Below are 18,435 nucleotides of genomic sequence, written 5' to 3' on the forward strand. Positions count from 1 at the left end.
GGTGGTACAGACACCTCGCTGTGTATTGGAAATAAACAATGGACGCTGCTGCTAAGATATGAGGCCTAATAAAGTTGGCGCTTTGATCTGACGTTAGCAGGTGTGCCTGCTTGGCATACAACCTGCTTCGATTACCGTCCAATGAAATAATCAGTAGGCTCGAATTGCTCGGCCAGAGACGAGCGCAGGCACGCATAGATGATATACACGCGCAGTATACCGAACATGTTTGCGCTGGCGGAAATCATCACTATTATCTGTTTATAATAAACGCAGTCACTAAGCTTCAGCCGAGCTCAGGAACCAGCTGAGGAATGGCTCTGATCTATAACACAAATAAACCGACACATAAATCCGGCTGCCCCGGTCGCCCGTGCTCAGCAGAGCGAGTCATCTCGCGCCACGCTCGGCGGTCGGCACTGATTCCGGCGCCGCCGAGCTGATTGCAGCTAACATGGAGCATGTCGCATGAATAATTCAGGCGACGCTCACGGATGCGGCGTGCGCCGCGCAGCCGCGTCGGGTTCGCCGGAGACGCCGCGCTGGGCGGCGCGGCGACGCGAACATAAATCAATGGCCGTGCGGGCGTCATGGACCTCCCAGCCGGGCCCGGCCCTGGGGTCCGTCCGTCAGCTGCCGCGTGACACATTCCATGTACGGGTTCATTAGTCTCATCGCCAGCCGCCTCTGTGTTGTCTGCCGGCGGGCTCCGGCTGTCGTCGTCACTTTGCCGGGTCTGGCCTGGCTTCTTTCCGCTGTGCCGGTCTGGATCGGTTGTCAGTTTTGTCGGGACGGGTCCGGTTTTCGTCTGTGCGTCAGGGTTTGTGCGTCGTCGGGGTCTGGTCCGGCTGCCCGCTCCGTCAGGATCTGCTCTGGCTGCAAGCTCTGTTCCGTTGTAGCAAGGTCCGTTATCGTATCGGTTTTGTGAACAGCCGTCTGGTTATTGTCCGTTCAGTCGTGATCTGGTCAGTTGTGTTCTTCCGTTTGCCAGCGATCATTCCCCACTCCATTACCTGAGTCAGAAAAGTGCAGTGATGATAGCAAGCTGTGGTGGGAGGCTCGACCGGATCATATGCGAAAGCATAGGTGTCAGGCTCCTACCACCTGATAGAGAGCTATTCGGTATTCGACCAATCTCAGCTGTGTTGCGTGCTAGCTAGGTGCCAATAAATTTCGATTGGGCAGCTGCATACTAAACAAACGGTGACACTCCTGGTGAGGTGTGCCACCTCGTCAGCAGTTCCTCTGCTGGTAAGGTGACGCACGGTAATTTTGGTCATTGCATTTCAGCGATTCACCGTGTTTTTGATGGCGTAAAAATAAGAAACAGCAGATACAGTGTGCGCGAGGATACGGAAGACCACTTTCCACTGTTCTACCACCGTCCAACTTTGTTCAAAACAAACCCTTGCCGTGCTCCACGGTTCCCCATTGTTTCGCCGGCCGCAGATAAGATCGCTCTACAAACAGGACACGCCGGGCGGTGCGAGGAACGGTGAGAGTCCGTCTGCTGGCGGTGGGGGGTCGCGCCACCCCTGCCACCCCCACCACCCTCAGGCGTACGTCCCGTCACCTTGCCGGCGCCGCCGCGTTCTCCCCGTCACGCCCCTTCCCCGTACCCCGCCGCGGCGCCGTCCGACCCCCCGCCTCCCCGCCCCCCCCCCCCCCCCCCCACCACAGAGGACCATTTGCATCGGCCGGCCGGCGCGCCAGCGGCCGATTTGTCTTGCATTGTGCGTGCGCCGGACACCCGGCCGGCCTTCGATGCACCGATCGCACCCCACCGGCACGACTCTGTGCCGCGGTCGTAAAGCGCCCTGTCACCGTGCGAGGCGCGTGCGGCGTGCAGCGGCGTGCACGTGAGCGAACGCACGTCCGCGACGTGCGGGCGCGCCTGCCGCGGCCGTCGCGGGCGCCGCGCCGGACGCTGGTGCGCTGCACAGCGGGTGGACTCGACCGCTGCCCGCGGGCACGGCGGGCCGCTGGGCAACTGGTCGAAGAGAAGGGACACGGCCGGCCGGCTCGCCGGCGCCGCTGACGCCGCGTGACGGCCGACGGGTGACGTGGTGTTGGTCGATGCCGGGCCCGTTCCCCTCACTCGTGACGGATTCGTAATGATGGGGGGACGGGAGGGGGGGGGGGGGAGATGGACGGATAGCGGCTGGTTCCGAGTCCCGCCGCGTGCCCGGCAGCACTAGGCCATGTTGCACGTGGCTGACGATGAGCAGGGAAGCTGCCGGTGCACCGGCACTGCACTGTCCGGCGGGAGGCGAGGGGGGCCTCTATCAGGGCGGACCCCTCTCTTTACTGCGGGGACACCCCTTCCCGCACACCTAAACAATTACTGTGTGGGTCGCCGCGTGGGATGGCCGCTGCTGGCCGGCCCACTATGATGATGACATGCAAACCTCGCCGTGGCATTGTACTGCAGTGGACGGGCTGCCAAGGAGTCGGGTGTGCGAACCACCACACCGCTCGGGGCTCACAAACTCGAAATGACAGCCAGGGTGGTAGTGTAAAAATGGAAATATTAAAAACGTGGAACCATTGGTATGGAGCAGAAGCATAACTTGCACCGGTTTCAAAAAAGTGCGTGCAGGCATAGTGTGTAACCGTATTCTGAGCTGAGACATTGCGCAATGCTTCTTAAGCTTTCAGCTGTTTGGTCATTTACACATAGGACAAAGTGATGAAATTAATAACTCCTGGCATATATTCCACGACGCAGTAGAACGTAGATTGTATTTACGCTTGATGAGCTTGATTAAAGGGGTTACCAGACGTCAGAATTGTGCAGCAAATGTCCAATTCAGTTTTGTGGTGCCGACAATGCACTTTCTTGCTTATATAGAAACTTCGTCGCTTGCCAACTAGTGTCGGTCTTGGCGACTGAGCTAACAGTGTTACCTGAGACAAGATCAAATATTTCCGGATTTTGATAACTCTCTATAAACAAAATTACAGCGAATATAGCCGCTTTCTCTGATGGACGTTTCTGGTTTTGGTATTTTCCGCGTGGAAAAGTCCAATAACGGTTCTGTAAATAGCCCCACTATTGAATATTGTATGCGCTTGTTGGGTACGCTGACAGTGTAATGACGCCACGTATGGAACCAAATAACAGCATGGACACACATAACGAGCCCCCGCCAACGAGCACGCCGTGTTCATGTAATCATACGTGTTGGGCCGTGAAGATCGATGCAAAATGGCTGGCCGCCCCTGTCTGAGGGAGGGCGCCAATGTGTGTTCTTGTTGTGTGACACGCAGGGCATGGTCCGATCAGATTGCTGGATCAACAGTGAATAGACCAGGGTGTATTGAACATGCAGAGGCGGAAACTTTCCAAATTGTGGCCAAATGGGCTATAGTGCTTGTGGGGAGGTTGTCGTAAAGCTCAATATGCCTTTCATTAAGGTCAGTTATATGTGACTGTATGGGTGTCTAGCGGACATTAATGAGCTGCGGTCATGATTGTGCCCACGAATTCGAGGTTAGTCATACGGCAACAATTTTAGAAGGTAGGGGTGTTGAGTCACCTGGGGTGAAGCTCACTTGGACCGAGGTTGTAGCATTCGCATTCTTTGAACAGTAACGGCGAGTGTTGACCGCCCACGCTCACCCCGTATGTAAATATTTGGTAGATCATTGAAAAGGAGTCGTTTTGATAGACCTTTAAATGCCGGGTTAAAGACGGGAGAATCGCGTGCCGCCCGCCTCTGCCTGCAAACCTGTGTCAGACGACTGGGTTTCGACACACGGTGAGCGGTGACCCCATGGCAGCGACTGGGCAACATTCGGCGGCTGGTTTGTAGTCCTCTTTGGCGACATTTATGTTCTTGAGCGATAAATTGAAGGGAATTGATAGGCCTCCTGAGGCTCGTAAACAGGTACATTTAGTTTTACGTGACTGGGAAACGGCCCACATCGGAGCAGATTTTCTATTCTGGCACTGGGTAGCTCAAATAACACGATGATTCAAACCCACCATTCCTGATGAGCTCCTCTAGCGTGGGCTCGATGAAAACAGCCCGAACGGCTCATATTTCCTGCTTTAATCATCGCCACCGCGCCGTTATGCGGACGCCCGCCCGCGTCGGGCCGTCGGCCCAGACGATCCTCGCCGTCGATTTCGATGTCCGTCTGTTGCCGGGCGGCCGGGCGGCGATGCGGGTCGCCAGTCGACATTTGTCGCGCTGACGGATGGCCAGTCCGGCACTCGGGTCCAGCTGGCGACAGCGCCGCTGCGATAGAGACTATCAGCGGCGCATCAGGGCGAGCGACGAAGCGGTCGCCCGCGCTTAGAGCTTGTCACTTTCAGCCTATGTCTGCCTTTGTTTTAAATCGGCAGCTGGGTATTTCTTCCCTGAACTTCGGCTCCCGGTTCTAGCAGTTCCGTTAGTGTTTCGTGGATGCTGCCTCGCGTGGACCGGGCCTGTAGGATACGCCCGACGTACCCCGCACTGTCGGGCCCACTGATTCAGGCACGCTGCTGGGCTTTGCTGACCCTCATTCGAGTCAGATGTCCGGACGTTCCCTCCAACCTCGCGGAAACTGACATGTGTCTATGTGAACGGGTTACACTTAAGATTCGCTTCAATACGAAGTGCCAATGTCGGGCTACCGTACGCCATCAGGGACTGCCGGAAAGAATTAAGACAGAATCATGAGTTGTGGGGTCCACTTAACTTTCTTAGGTGTTATGCTAAGTATTACCCGAACTCAAAATATCGGGCAGCCCGGGGAAGTTGCATTTGTGCTTCTCAGCAACATGTAACTTCATATGGGTCCGCAAGACATGTGGTATTGTGTAATTGTGTCCGCATGTGGGTCCGCTTCATGTGGGTCCGTTAAGTTCTTGCGGGGACTTTGTCAGCACTCCGTCATAACGGGGGCTCAGCTGTTGCTGGTCAGGATATAGCAGGACGTCCAAAACTCGGCGAGGGTTATCAAGCTTTATTTCGCATCGATAGAAGTTCCAATGTGTGCATTCACCGAGGTGAAAGCATCATTCAGTCAGGCGAAAAGAGATGAAAACATTTTCCCATCAAGTCCGAGATGAGATGCAAACACTTTCCACATCTGCGCATATCCGACGCAAGGGTAACAGGGGCTCCTTCGGAGCCTCGGCGCGCGCAGTTGGGCAACAACAGCTAGATCAATACACCACACATGGGGTTGCGTTGACAACTGGCGTGCTTGCATGGACGCACGACTGGAATAACCTGCACATCTACCAATGAGCGGAGACAAGGGGGAAGAGATCGCGAAGGAAATACGGCGTTCGAACATAGCCACACTGATAAGAGCGAGAGGGAAGAACGAATGTGCAAAACTGGATTGGTATAAAAGATAATCAGCAGGTTTTGCTGTTTACACCGTAACATCATAAGACAGCATTGGGTGAAGCGGCTATGCCTTCCATTCATTATATTCGACTAGAAAATGGGGTAGAAACACACATGTAACACTCACTCAGTACCTAAGCATCGTTCTGTTTTGCGCTCGGTTTTCGGAGCCTCACGGCTCGCTGCAGATATAGACCGTACGACCTAAATTATATCACAGTAATCTCTCAGCCAACACTAATGTCTATGCTTGTGACCGAACCACAGAGGTCTCACTCGCGTTGCATGCAATACATATTGCACTGAATTCGAGCGACCCAGAAGTAGAACACCAGGACCGGTTAGTCTTAAAGCCTTCGCAGGCGACGGTTGTGGCGTCGGTGACGGAGCCACCGAGAGGATCTGAACGAACAAGGCGGGCCAATTTGCCTCGTGCTCCGTCGCAGAGCAGCGGGCGCTGCCAACTGCACGGATGCAACATGTCCTCCCACATCTGCACCAGCGGGCCGAGCCACTGAAGGGTGCGGGATACCGCGGCTACAGGTAGTGGCTGAGCTGCTTGCTGAAGCCGTGCAGGTAGTCGAGGATCTGCTCGGCCGTCGGCCGCTCCTCCGGCTCGCGGCTCCAGCAGAACGCCATCACAGAAAACCTGCCGGCCCAATGCAGCACGCTCAGGCTTTAAATCAACCGAAAAAATGCCAGATAAAACATCTGGCCGGTGTCACAGTCACTCAAGTGTGGCCTCGTTACAGTTTAGCATAGGCCCTGCAGCTGCGGACTTCGGGAGCTCTACACCTGCAGAAAACGTCATCTCCATTTGTTACGGCCCTTGATAGAGCACATCAACGCTGCCCTGCTGCCGTAGCCGTAAGTGTAACTGGTGTGTATCTGTCGGTCCGTTGGGGGAGGAAGGGTCGGGGAGTGCAATGGGGATAATATCAGCTGCACCCTTAACCAGTGCGATGGTAAGTGCCCAAGTGACGTCACGCCCCGCTCTTTATAGCGGTCACTGATACCGGTATTGAATTAATTTGATTCCATCTCAGTACATATCAATGACAACTATCACCCGACAAGTGATGAATTTCACGCACATGCTTCCGTTTTTCCTCTCGTCTGCTGCACCTTGAGTGGCTCGTAAAACAGGCTTCAGCTCGCGCAGACCCTCAGCAGCGAACATTATCATCACGGCCGCCAGTCAACGCTATCTTCCTGACAGTAACAAATGGTTTGCAACACATCCCGACTGTTGATGACGGTGTGCAGCCTTCAGCATTATGCTCAGACAAAGGGCTCTTCATTGCGTGTCATCATGTGATAAAAACAAGCCTTCTTACACTGGGCTCGACAATGCCAAAATCCGCAACACAGGGTGGCGGCCCGGCGCGCGCAGCCACATCATGCGACATTATACTCACAGCTTATCGGGGCAGTTGAGGGGCTGGGCCAGCCGATAGCCCTCGTCCAGGAAGCTGGCCATTTCAAAGGGGTCCACTTCCACATATGGCTGCTGTGCCAACGTGGTCAGCTCCCACAACAGCACACCAAACGACCACTGAAACAGCGACATGGTGTAAGCCGTAACACATACGGCTGCTGTGGCAACGTGGTCAGCCCCCACAGCAGCACAACAAACGACCACTGAAAGAGCGGCATGGTGCGGACGGTAACACATATAAATCAGATTAAAAAAGCTCTCAGAGGCGCCGGTCCGACAATCACGAGCGCGTGTCCGTGTGATCAGCCCCTGTCCAGCCACCTTATGGCCCACACCGTTCAGGGCACCTCATCTCGTGTTTCACCAGGCCTTTACGGAGGGAGCTTGCACTCACCCTGATAGCCACAAAGACAGGACCTAAATGGGCACCGCTGTCCATCAGGACGCTACAGCGACTAATTAGTCCAGCCCGCAAACACTGCTAATACGCACAGCGATAGCGACGTGTGGCAGGCATCGCCCGCATGGTATTTCCGATACCAGTACAAAGCTCAGAAACCAGCATCCTCACACACGAAATGCTGGTTGCGCCGGTACACTTTCAAGAAGCACAATGTACTGCAATTGTAATTACTGTAGATATGTTTGGATTGCGCAACATAGTAATATTGACGTTGTGATGTCTCTCATTTTCTGGCGACTAGACCATGCCAGATTGGCCTTCGTTCAAAGTAGGGGCAAAGTCACACAATATTGGCTAAACCATGTGAAAAATGTTACTTGCTGCTTCAGATGGTGAAGCTTTTTCCTGGAACCAGTGTCTTATCGTAGAGGCCCCGGCACGACTGCCATTTGCACCATGTCCGCGTTCACGAGGGGAACCCACAGCATATTTATCTGTCTTACAGACGCGAGAAAGGAACGTGGCCTCACCACGTCCGCGGCTGGTGTGTACTGGTTGGTGAGGATGGCCTCCATCGCCATCCACTTGATGGAACGGTTGATGTTGTCGGCCAGACAGCAGTAGTCGTCCGGGAAGAGGTCACGTGACAGCGCGCTGTCTGCCAGCTTCACGTGCAAACTGTCGTCCACGCTGCAACACGCCCGGCCACCTCATCAGACCAGACGGCCGGGAAAGAGCCGGCCACAAACACGGAGACAATGCCTCAACTTCTCACGAAAGGAGCGCGATTAATTGACAGGAGGGCATTGCTGGGCATTGCAGCCGGCTCGGTCGTCAAGTGACGAGAGCACTTGCGAGTGACACGGATCATTTGACCGCGCCCCAGCTTTCGCCAGCGAACAGGGCCGGGCTCGCGCTCTCGGACGACCCGACGACAGCCCCCGTCAGGATATGTGCAGTTAAGTCGACAGTTTAATGGTAGGTCTAATTTGGCCACGTTGACGTCCTGAGGACAGTAATCCTGCACGGAGCCACATTGAAATCCTGCCGCGTAGTATGCAAGGCTATGCAGGAGTAGCTGTACTTTGCAACTGCTTCCCATTACAATGTTTTATGTGCTAAACGATGTACTTAGCAGAGGCATCATTTTTATGCATATTATATTAACGATCAAGTATGGATATATTCTGATATTTCATGATGTATTCAAGGTATATTCCTTTATGTCAGGCGATGTGTTCACATATATTCAGACTTTAACATGAAATGTACCACGAGATACACCTGATGCCGGCAGCTTTGCCCAGTCTGGCTAGTAGCAGCACCGGCCCACGTAAGACCGGCCCGTGCCAGTGGGCCCACCGGCCCACCCCGCAAGACGGCTGTCACGCTGACACGTGACTGACAGACTGCTGACGGGGGACCCCCGACTGACAGACTGCTGACGGGGGACCCCCGACTGACAGACTGCTGACGGGTGACCCCCGACTGACAGACTGCTGACGGGGGACCCCCGACTGACAGACTGCTGACGGGGGACCCCCGACTGACAGACTGCTGACGGGGGACCCCCGACTGACAGACTGCTGACGGGGGACCCCCGACTGACAGACTGCTGACGGGGGACCCCCGACTGACAGACTGCTGACGGGGGACCCCCGACTGACAGACTGCTGACGGGGGACCCCCGACTGACAGACTGCTGACGGGGGACCCCCGACTGACAGACTGCTGACGGGGGACCCCCGACTGACAGACTGCTGACGGGGGACCCCCGACTGACAGACTGCTGACGGGTGACCCCCGACTGACAGACTGCTGACGGGTGACCCCCGACTGACAGACTGCTGACGGGGGACCCCCGACTGACAGACTGCTGACGGGGGACCCCCGACTGACAGACTGCTGACGGGGGACCCCCGACTGACAGACTGCTGACGGGGGACCCCCGACTGACAGACTGCTGACGGGGGACCCCCGCTATCTGACTGGGCAAAAGGCCGGCCAGCTGGCTTTTTCTCATGCAGCGGTTTTCGGTTACGTGACAAGTTGGCACACGTGCTTTCAGGGAGCCGCCGTGATAAACGTGACCGTGCATGTCATCACGGGGTTCCTGCACCGTCGCCGCAGACAGGGGTGTTGTGACGGCACATTGCAGAAGCTGGTCCGTTGACCCCCCCTCCCCCCCCCCCCCCCCCCACCGAACGACCGGTCTCGCCGCGCGTCCTCCAGTGTTTTGCATGTTCGCGCAATCCCACAAGCTCAACGCTTTCGGCCATAGAATCTGCACTCCCTTCAACTTCTTTGAGTTGGGCCATGACACTAAGACGCCCTTCGGGAACAAACTTGCCTTGTTTGTCTGACACCGATGGGATATCCGCGAAACATCCGTTGGGAGTCCGTTGAACCATGAAGCGACGTTAAACAAGTGTCCGATAAGCGTCCGGCAAATTTTCGCTTCACAAATCACATGTCATCCTTGAGTGTTTGTTCAGCTACGAAACGCAGAATAACGTTTACCGCTGACTGTTTTAAAACGCTGGTGGGACGCCGATCGAACCCCGAAGACAGCCTACCGACCTCTCGAGCGTGTCCGCTGAAGTTTACCAGCGAGCGCTTCGGCCGCCAGGACACTCTCTCTCTCGCGGGCGTCCCCCGAAAGTCCGCTGGCCATCCGCCAACCGTCGCGCGAGCGCCGACCTGACGCGTCGCCCTCGCCAGACACCGGCAGGAGCTGTGACCAGCGATCCCGCAGGAGCGGCTCCTGCAGCAGCGGCCCGGCGGTAGCCGCTCCTGTAGGAGCCCCTCCGTCAGCCGCAGCCCGGCAGGTGCGGCTCCTGCAGCAGCGGCCCGACGGGAGCCGCTCCTGTAGGAGCCCCTCCGTCAGCCGCAGCCCGGCAGGTGCGGCTTCTGCAGCAGCAGCCCGACGGGAGCGGTGACCAGTGGCCCAGACCGGGTGTCTCAGCGTCGTACCGGGCGGCCCCCGCTATGTTAACGGGCCAGCGAATTTAGCGGCCTCGACTTCTGCGGGGCGTCAGCGGCGCTCCGCGGCAGCGCACGGCCCTGGCCGCGGTCTGAGATCCCGGCGGATGATGAAGATGGTGGTGTCAAACCACTATCGTGGAGGAGAACGGGCACTGGTTTATTGCCCCCGTCGGAGGTTTAGAATTGCCGTGTGCGAAACTCTCGTGGCCAATAGTCATCTATAACCCTCATCAATCTCTTGAAGAATGGAGGCATCTGAAAAAGATGGGAAGCATACCATGCCACAGGCACGGCATTGGCTGACATGACCTTGTGGACCTCGGAGCGGAGGACGGTGTCAGATTTTTGGGAGGGGAATCCAAGGACCTCATTGCCCATCTGCCTCCTCCCTTGGCATAGTAGCTAAAACACCGTTCCACCAGCGACCTCCTCCACGGGCACATGTGCCCCTGAAACGGTCAGATGTCCGGGAACTGGAGCAGCCAGTGATGTGACGCCTCCAAAGCACCCCATCGATCAGGACACCCCGCGAACTCTGCCTGACAGCCCTCCCCCCCCCCCCCCTTCCCACCGCGAAACGTGTTTTTCAGCGCCAGAGGGGTCCCAGCAGGCGGACCGCAATTTATGCCTTCCGTCAAATTTATGACGACTCTGTTGTTGGTTAGCTGCTTATGCGGATGGACGGGCACAAAAACGAACTTGCCCATCCCCTCTCGGCCTCTGATGAAGATATCTGGCACAGGAAACTGCCAGACCCTCCTCCAGTGAGAACCTAACCAACTAAGAAGGATAAGACGTCAGGAGATGAGGCAGTTGCTTCATGGAGCGAGAAGTATGATAGTCGTTAACATGAAGTCAAAAGTGTTGAGCACCACGTACACATCAAAGCCCACCGACTCACCAGCAGTTCCTGGCCGCTACGTCTGTGTGGCAGATGTTCTGCACGTGCAGGTACAACAGGGCCTGTGTCACCTGCTCAGCCAAGTCCACCACGTCCCGTACAGTCAGGGTCTTCACGTCGCTCCTGGCCCCAAAGCTGCATGTCTGAAGATACCTGCGGAGCAGGGGCATGAGTCAGGTCCAACACGTCCCGCATGACTATCGGCCAGCGTCCTCGCGTCTCCAAAGCTGTAAGACCAAAGCCATGCACCTGCGCAGCAGAAGCCGGTAATGATTGTTGGATAGACTATAAATTTAAGCCGTGTCGCTTCTTCCTAATGCTGATTAAGGTGTTCGGCACAGAAATAAATAAAACTGCGATCCAATCCAAGGTAGCGTGGACGAGAGCTTCTGAGCCTTGATCCTATCGCAAAAAGCACCAGGCCTCTGGTAGGACCCCACTCTGATCCGAGGAGCTGAGCGACACATGACGCCCCTAACCGCCCTACGTCACGCTCCCCACGTCACGTGACACCGCAAGGCGGTCGCACATGGCCGCAGTGCGTGGAGAAGCTCATGACTCAGCTGCATTTGTTGTTGCCCTCCGTCGGGCGGGCTTGATCTAAATCAGGCTAAATCATTGCCCTCGGGAGGTGATAATGGGCGGCGCTATTTTCTCAGCTCGGGCCGGGCGGCTCTGGCTCTGCCCAGTGAAAACACCGTAAATCTTGGCCAGTGACGAGAGCCAGAGCCGGGACACTACACACAAATCCGGCGCAACGGCGGCCTCGCAGGACAGGCTGAGAGCCCCGCTGTTTGTTTTCGCGGCCCGAGAGGGACGGCAGCGTGCAGAGTACGCTCACGATAGAGACTCCACAAATGTTGTCTTCTGAGGCTCAACCTGTTTCGTCTCAAAAACCGCGGAATTTCCTTTCGAAACACGCAACGCTTAGTTCGTGCACGAAACATTCCCAGTCGCTCGCTGCGGGTCTTTCACCGACGGGACGCCTGGGCGTGTGTTGGATCCCGTACTTGTGGGTATACGCTTTCAGCAGGCGACGGGTGTATACACGCCGATGGGGCGTGACGGGTGAGCTGGGCGTGACGTCCAGCATGCACGCGCGCTCTCACGCCGCGCTGGCCGTGTGAGCCGGGGTTGGTGTGACCTGCGTGAGACGGCTGACCGCTGGATGACAGGGCGCGACTCGCGGGCGGGGCGTGACTGCCAGACACGCACGCTCTCAGGCCCCCACACTGGCCCAGCACCGCACCCAGATTTGTGGACAGCGGACGGAGCGCGCCGGCTCTGTCTGGGCTGCCATGCCGGGGCGCAGTGAATGTACTGCGATGCGCCCATACGTGTCGAACGCGTATGGACGGAACGTAAGCTGGACACTTATATATATATATATATATATATATATATAAATATTCATGGCATTTCAATTATATGCCAGGTAGCTGTAGATCCAATAAATCTGATTAAATGCATCCAAGATTCAACACATTTCCACCTAGGTCTCCGGTTTGTCATTAGTACCATTTGTGTCACGTAAGTTGATTCATTTCAGAGTACAAATCTGTCATGTTCGTCAAGTATGTCATATATGACCGATATGCCACGCATGACACATCTTAACGACCAACCGCATATTTTGGACGAATTATCCGTCATGAATGTGACATATGGCACCAAAATGATAGTGACGACAGATGTCAGAACCATGACAGGACGTGACAGACGTGACGGGTGGCCCGGCCAACGGAGCTCTCGGACGCACCGTCCCGTGTCGCCGATCGCGCGCAGTGCGACCCCCTGCCGGGACATGCGTCGCCGCGACTCCAGCAGCGCGTCACAATGGCCAGCGCAGGCATCGTCTACCGCGAACACCGGCCGCACTCATAGCTAGGTGCCATCCCGGGAACAACGCAGGGCACCGTCTGCCGCCGACGCGTCGCCTTTGTCTGTGTCGCAGTGGTTGCGCCGCTTTTGTCGACGCCGCTTTTGTGAGACAGCCGGCGCGGAGGCGAAACGCGAGGGACGTGCCGAAGACGCCGCTAACGGCTGGGCCGCGTGACACCGGGGGAGAGAGTGGTCTGACGCCTCACACCGCCGAGAAAGAACCGATCTGGCGTCCCATGACACCGGCAACGAGCGTAGTCTGACGCCTTACACTACCGATAAAGACCCGGTCTGGCGTCCCAGGACACCGGCCACGAGCGTAGTGTGACGCCTTACACTGCCGAGAAAGAGCCGCTCTGGCGTCCCAGGACACCGGCCACGAGCGTAGTGTGACGCCTTACACTGCCGAGAAAGAGCCGCTCTGGCGTCCCAGGACACCGGCCACGAGCGTACCGTGACGCCGCGAGAGCGTACGACATCCTGCGTCGCGGGGCGCTTACGAGCGGTGGCACAGAAATGGGGCTGGCACGGGGGGCACGTGCTACCCCATATCCCTTAAGCTCCGAGGGGTCCGCCCATTCCCCGAGCAAGCACACAGCCGAGCCCGCAGTTTGCATTGGTAGGGGCGCTGCAACGTTGCGGGACTCCTGTGTCGGTCAGCAGCCCATAGTACCTAACAGAGTGTCCTTCGTCAATAAGGGGCCTCGAGTCGAGAAACCGAGACCTAATGATTAGAGTTCAGATTGAAATAATGGAGAGGCCCGGTGACCGTCAGCCACCAGGACCGAATATTGCACCCACTAACCTAATTCCAGCTATGGGACCGGTAAGTCAATCTGGAGTCTATGCGCCAATGATCCGACCACGCGTGGCGATCAGGAATCTTGTTGCGTCAAGGAGAATTCCTGCGTCGATCCGGGACCAGCTTCGCGGTTCAGAAGGCCTCCCGCGTCAGGGGGAGGACCAGTGTGATATGATGTATCCTTCTAAGGGCCTCCGGCTCGCCCAAGGTACCACGTCACCGTGTCGCCAGAATGGTAGCAGGAAGAGCAGCCCCACGCTGGACTTCCGAAAGTCCTTCAAAATAAATCCGCACCGTCTTAAGATTAGACTGGGGCACACTTCTGAAAGCTAGGGATGTCCTCTGGACGGATTAACAACTAAGGAGCACACAAAGTAGTTGTTCTGTCTTTTCTCTTTTAATCCTACACCCTATTTTCGCCCGTCTTTTTGACACCGCATAGTGTTAGTCGCTGGGCCGACGCCGTGCGACCAATGAAGACTGCAACACCAAGCGTAGAGATTTTTGGTGGCTTGGGGATGCGATCATGGATATTAACAATTGTATTGCGCTATTTTTCCCACTTAACGCCTCTGACTGAATGCTCAACACTTCCGGAAAAACATGGGTTGGCCATGTTAAGACGAGTTTCAGGGTCTAATGAGCCGTTATAAAATGAAGACCGCTGGCGATTTGTTCCATGCGAAAGCCTTACACCTGATTTCTTCAGTTTATTGCTTTCAAATTGCAAACCAAATTGACAGCGCGACAGCTTTTGGCTTCTGTTCTAGTTATAAAAAGTCAAAATATAAACAAAACCAACTAAATTCGTACGCTTAAACTACAAGTGGGCCATATCAACCGATATTTTTCAAGCGGGTCTTTCACGCTAAGGGGCCTTTCTGAGCCCTGCGCCCCCTAGCTAAGGCTCTGGCTGTGCCCCTGCCTACGAGCCGTGACGGTGTAGTGTTGTTCCATGGCGGTGTTACGAACCGAGACGTCATGAGACCGCGTCTCGGCGGTGGGTACGACACATGACACTCGGACACATGAGGTGGTGGCGTCGGGCTCGGCACGCGACGACCAGACACTTGTTTTTTCTTGTTTTTGCTTTCGTGTTTGCTCCGTCCGATTACAGCTTAAGGTGTGAGACGAAGCCAACGCACTGTCTGCCTGCAGGAGTTGAAATCATGTATGCCACTGCTATCAGAGCTGTCATTTTCTAACTTTAAGGGGCCCGACCTCTTGGAAAAAATAATTCGCAGCGTCAAGGATAATGTCCACGTATGGAAAGAATGACATCGAAAAACACGGAATAGTTTTTAAAGTCCCCTATCGTTTTTGGAAAGTGCCGCCATTGGTTGATTCAAATAAGTTGATCCACATGGCAACTTCAGCTTTAACCAGTAGATCCATCACCATCTTGAACCGCGTGGCTCTAGACTGGCGACTGCCTCAGTGTGGCTGGTGCTTTAATCCATATTGTCTGCACTGGGTATCACTCAGATCATAATTATCGGAATTGACAGACCGTCCGAATATTCCATTTCCATGCAAATCTAAACTTCTAAAGAACTGGGAGAGCGTCGATCACAAACCATACAGTGCGCAAGTTTCCCATGTATCCGACAATGTCGACGTCGATTAGGAGCATGATAAATCGATCGGAGCACGTCGTTCCCACATAACTCAAGCGGCGCGCGGATTATTCAACATAAATAAACCCATGTTTCGGGTCTGACGGTCCGTGGGGCGAAAATAGAGGGTTGGCTAGCCATGCGAACTCAACCGGAAGAGGATCGGACGCCAGTGACGGATCGCCGGGCGTCGCTGACAAAACACACCGACGGGGCGGCTCGCCCGCGCTCGCGGCGCGCTAGACGCCTAGCCGAGGCGCACCGACCGACGAACGCATTCGAAAGCATGTGGGAGTAAGAGGCTCGGTTGCCTCGCGTTTCTCAGGCATTGCTATGAATGTGGTCGGGGCGTGACTGTCAAACCGCGTCAGCACATAGCGTGCGGTGTGGACGGATGCCTACGCCGTGCCTCGTCCCTTTGAAATGAGCAAAAAGGTGGTTGGTGACTGCGACATGAAAACAAGCCCTTCCGCAAGCCGGCGGCTCCGAACGCGAACTCTGGCACGCCACGGAACCGCACCTCCACCGCCATTGGAAACAGCCCAACCGAGCCCGCTCTCGCCACATTTTACGGCAGGCGCGGCTGAACAGCCTCCCATGAAGGCCATTCGCAGCGTGAAACGAACCGCACGCCCCCGCAGCCGGTGGCCGGCAGCGCGGCCGGGAGGGGCGGCCCGCGCCCTGTGTAGCGGTCCCGGCCGCGACCGCCGCCGGAGCGTCACGCGCCGCCCCCGCCCCCGAGCCGCACCAGCAGCCGCTCGGCACTGCCGGGCATGGCACGGCTCCAGGCCACAGCTCGGCCTGGTGCAGAGGGACGGCAGGGGGGACGGCAGAGGGGATGGCCGGCTGCGGCGGTGCCAAACGCAGAAGCGAGCAGCCGCAGACACGTCAGTTTCTTGCCATCCACGGCCAAAACACGGATATTTCCTGGTTGTGGCCGTTGCGCACGTGCACGCGAGTGCGCAGGTGACAAAACAGTCCGTAACTGTCGTCAACGCCGATTGGTCAACTGACTGGAATAGTCAACCGATACACACACACAATGGTTTCACATTCACTCGCCGTTGGTTGCTTCGAGGTTAACGAAAGTACCATTTGAAGTCTTTTTAACTGAGGGGTGGGGGGGGGGGGGGGAGGCTATAGACATACCGTTCATAAGGCAACTCTTAATTGTATTAACACTGACTTACCAGTAATGAATGATATCATTAACATCAGCAATTGAAAATGGCCTGTTTACCTGCTCGGATCGTTTAAAATTTAAAATCCAATATAAAACCAGAGTAACTTTGGTCACGCGAAGAGTGGTGAAATGGAACAGACGATGCTCGTGAGGTTCGGTATTTCCGGCCACTGTCTCCCAGCCACGGTCTGGTGCGAGGTCACGTGACTAACCTCGCCTCGGGCGATGGCCCGGGCTCGGCGGGGTCGGGGCTCAGTGTGGAGCGGGGCAGACTACATCTCGACAAGGCGCAGCAGTGGCGGCAATACAGGGCAATGCCGTGGGACAGTGTACATCAGACAACAGCGTCAAGTCTTCATGCCACAAACTGATGTCCATGTAGCGGTGACGCCCTGATTAGTCGCACGGGGAAAGCAATTCAAAATTAGTCTTGTAATCAGTTTAAAGGCATCTGATATCCTCGCACGCTTCAGCGCCTGATTCTGACTGGCGTGTCTCCATGTAGGAGAAGCTGCTTCGAGCTGATTTCGAACGCGGTCGATGAGTCGCCCAGGTTCAGATGGGTTTACGAACGAGACTGGTGAGTGATGCTAGCTGCATCGCTAGGGGGAAGAAGGCGAGCGGTCGGTAGGATGGTGACTACCGACGGCTGCCAGGCGCTTCCAAACCAAACGACCTTAAAGTCCGGCTGACAAATGCTCACGTCAGCTGACCATGAACAAATCAGCTGACGCCGCCTGAAAGTGGCTTAAACGGACGAGGTCAGTCGAATATTGTTGTTGAAGTCAGCCAAACTGATAACTAACCCAACGAAGCTGTAAGCCAGCTCGCGTCGGTAAGAATACGCCGGAGAGAAGATGGCACATCTATAGATAGAGCCGAGTCAGGACATCCCCAGCTGGCAGGCTTTTTAGGACGGTAAACCCGATGGTGACATATGCGCTTCGTTCATCCGGGATCAGAGGGCGGACGTTTTTGCATCTGACAGGTTTTTGCGGACGAATCAGTGTTTTGCGCAGTTTGCAGCTGATAGATGGGGAGGGGGAGTGAAATTGAGAGGGATTAGAGACCTTTGTACATACCACCTCTCACTCACGGGGCACGTAACAAAAGATACAAATTGTAGAAATGAAACTATACGTTTCCTGGACCACCGCATGCAGGATGAAGTCAGCTATCAGACACATGTATCATCATAATGTACTGTTTAGGTTGGGCTTACATCAGGACTAAACACGAGCCAGTCTGCAAATAAGCCGTCACGGCCGGTTTCCTGTCGTTTCCAGATGAAGACGTTCCACATAAGCAGGCCTGTACAGTGCTGCTGGTCCACGGTCGACGTCACGTCACTGTGGAGGCGCCCCGGCCGCCTGCGACCGAGGCCATCACGTCATGGTGTACGGCGTCCCCATTCCGGGCATCTGCATCACCACTGGACCGCCGCAGCCATGTCCGCACAAAGACCGGGGCCATCGCTTTCAGCGGCAGACAGAGCAATGGCTGCCACCCCAGACGGCATAACGGGCCCAGCTGGGTGAAGCCGCCGTCGGAGCCGTCTTCAGACCCCACGCGTCTTCCATGAACGTGGCGATGCTGGCGGATTAGGGACGTGCTTGACCGGACTAGCGTCTGCCAACGGCAGGCGTGTCCCAGCATGGTAATGCCCGGGGTCGGCCGTCGCGTTGGAGCGTGGTAGTGTTTGCAGCCAATAAACATGGCTGCATGCGGCAGAATAACTGCCAGTAACAGCGCACCACGCCCCTGGGCGTCTTTACAAATTGAGCCTTGTGTTTGCAGAAGGTGGTCGGATTATAGCGTGTTCATGTTCAAAGGCGGTCTGCATCGAAATGAGGTCAACTTACGACACCGCATTGGCTT

At 55.9% G+C, this 18,435-nt stretch overlaps 1 protein-coding gene across 1 annotated transcript in view; it reads right to left on the reverse strand.

Moving 5' to 3' along the window:
* Positions 1-4,942: 4,942 nt before the first annotated feature.
* Positions 4,943-18,435, reverse strand: part of LOC119096542 (tyrosine-protein kinase Dnt) — a 32,307-nt gene continuing 18,814 nt past the window's right edge. Inside the window, exons 6-9 of the mRNA XM_037219449.1 lie at positions 11,076-11,228; positions 7,720-7,879; positions 6,767-6,903; positions 4,943-5,997 (exon numbers count right to left, since the gene is read on the reverse strand). Of these exons, the coding sequence (XP_037075344.1) occupies positions 5,886-5,997; positions 6,767-6,903; positions 7,720-7,879; positions 11,076-11,228 (562 nt within the window). The 3' untranslated portion in view covers positions 4,943-5,885. The remainder of the gene's footprint in view (positions 5,998-6,766; positions 6,904-7,719; positions 7,880-11,075; positions 11,229-18,435) is intronic.

Source organism: Pollicipes pollicipes, unplaced genomic scaffold (genome assembly GCF_011947565.3).
Source record: "Pollicipes pollicipes isolate AB1234 unplaced genomic scaffold, Ppol_2.1 Scaffold_4295;HRSCAF=5057_pilon_pilon_pilon, whole genome shotgun sequence".
NCBI classification, from domain to species: Eukaryota; Metazoa; Arthropoda; class Thecostraca; order Pollicipedomorpha; family Pollicipedidae; genus Pollicipes; species Pollicipes pollicipes.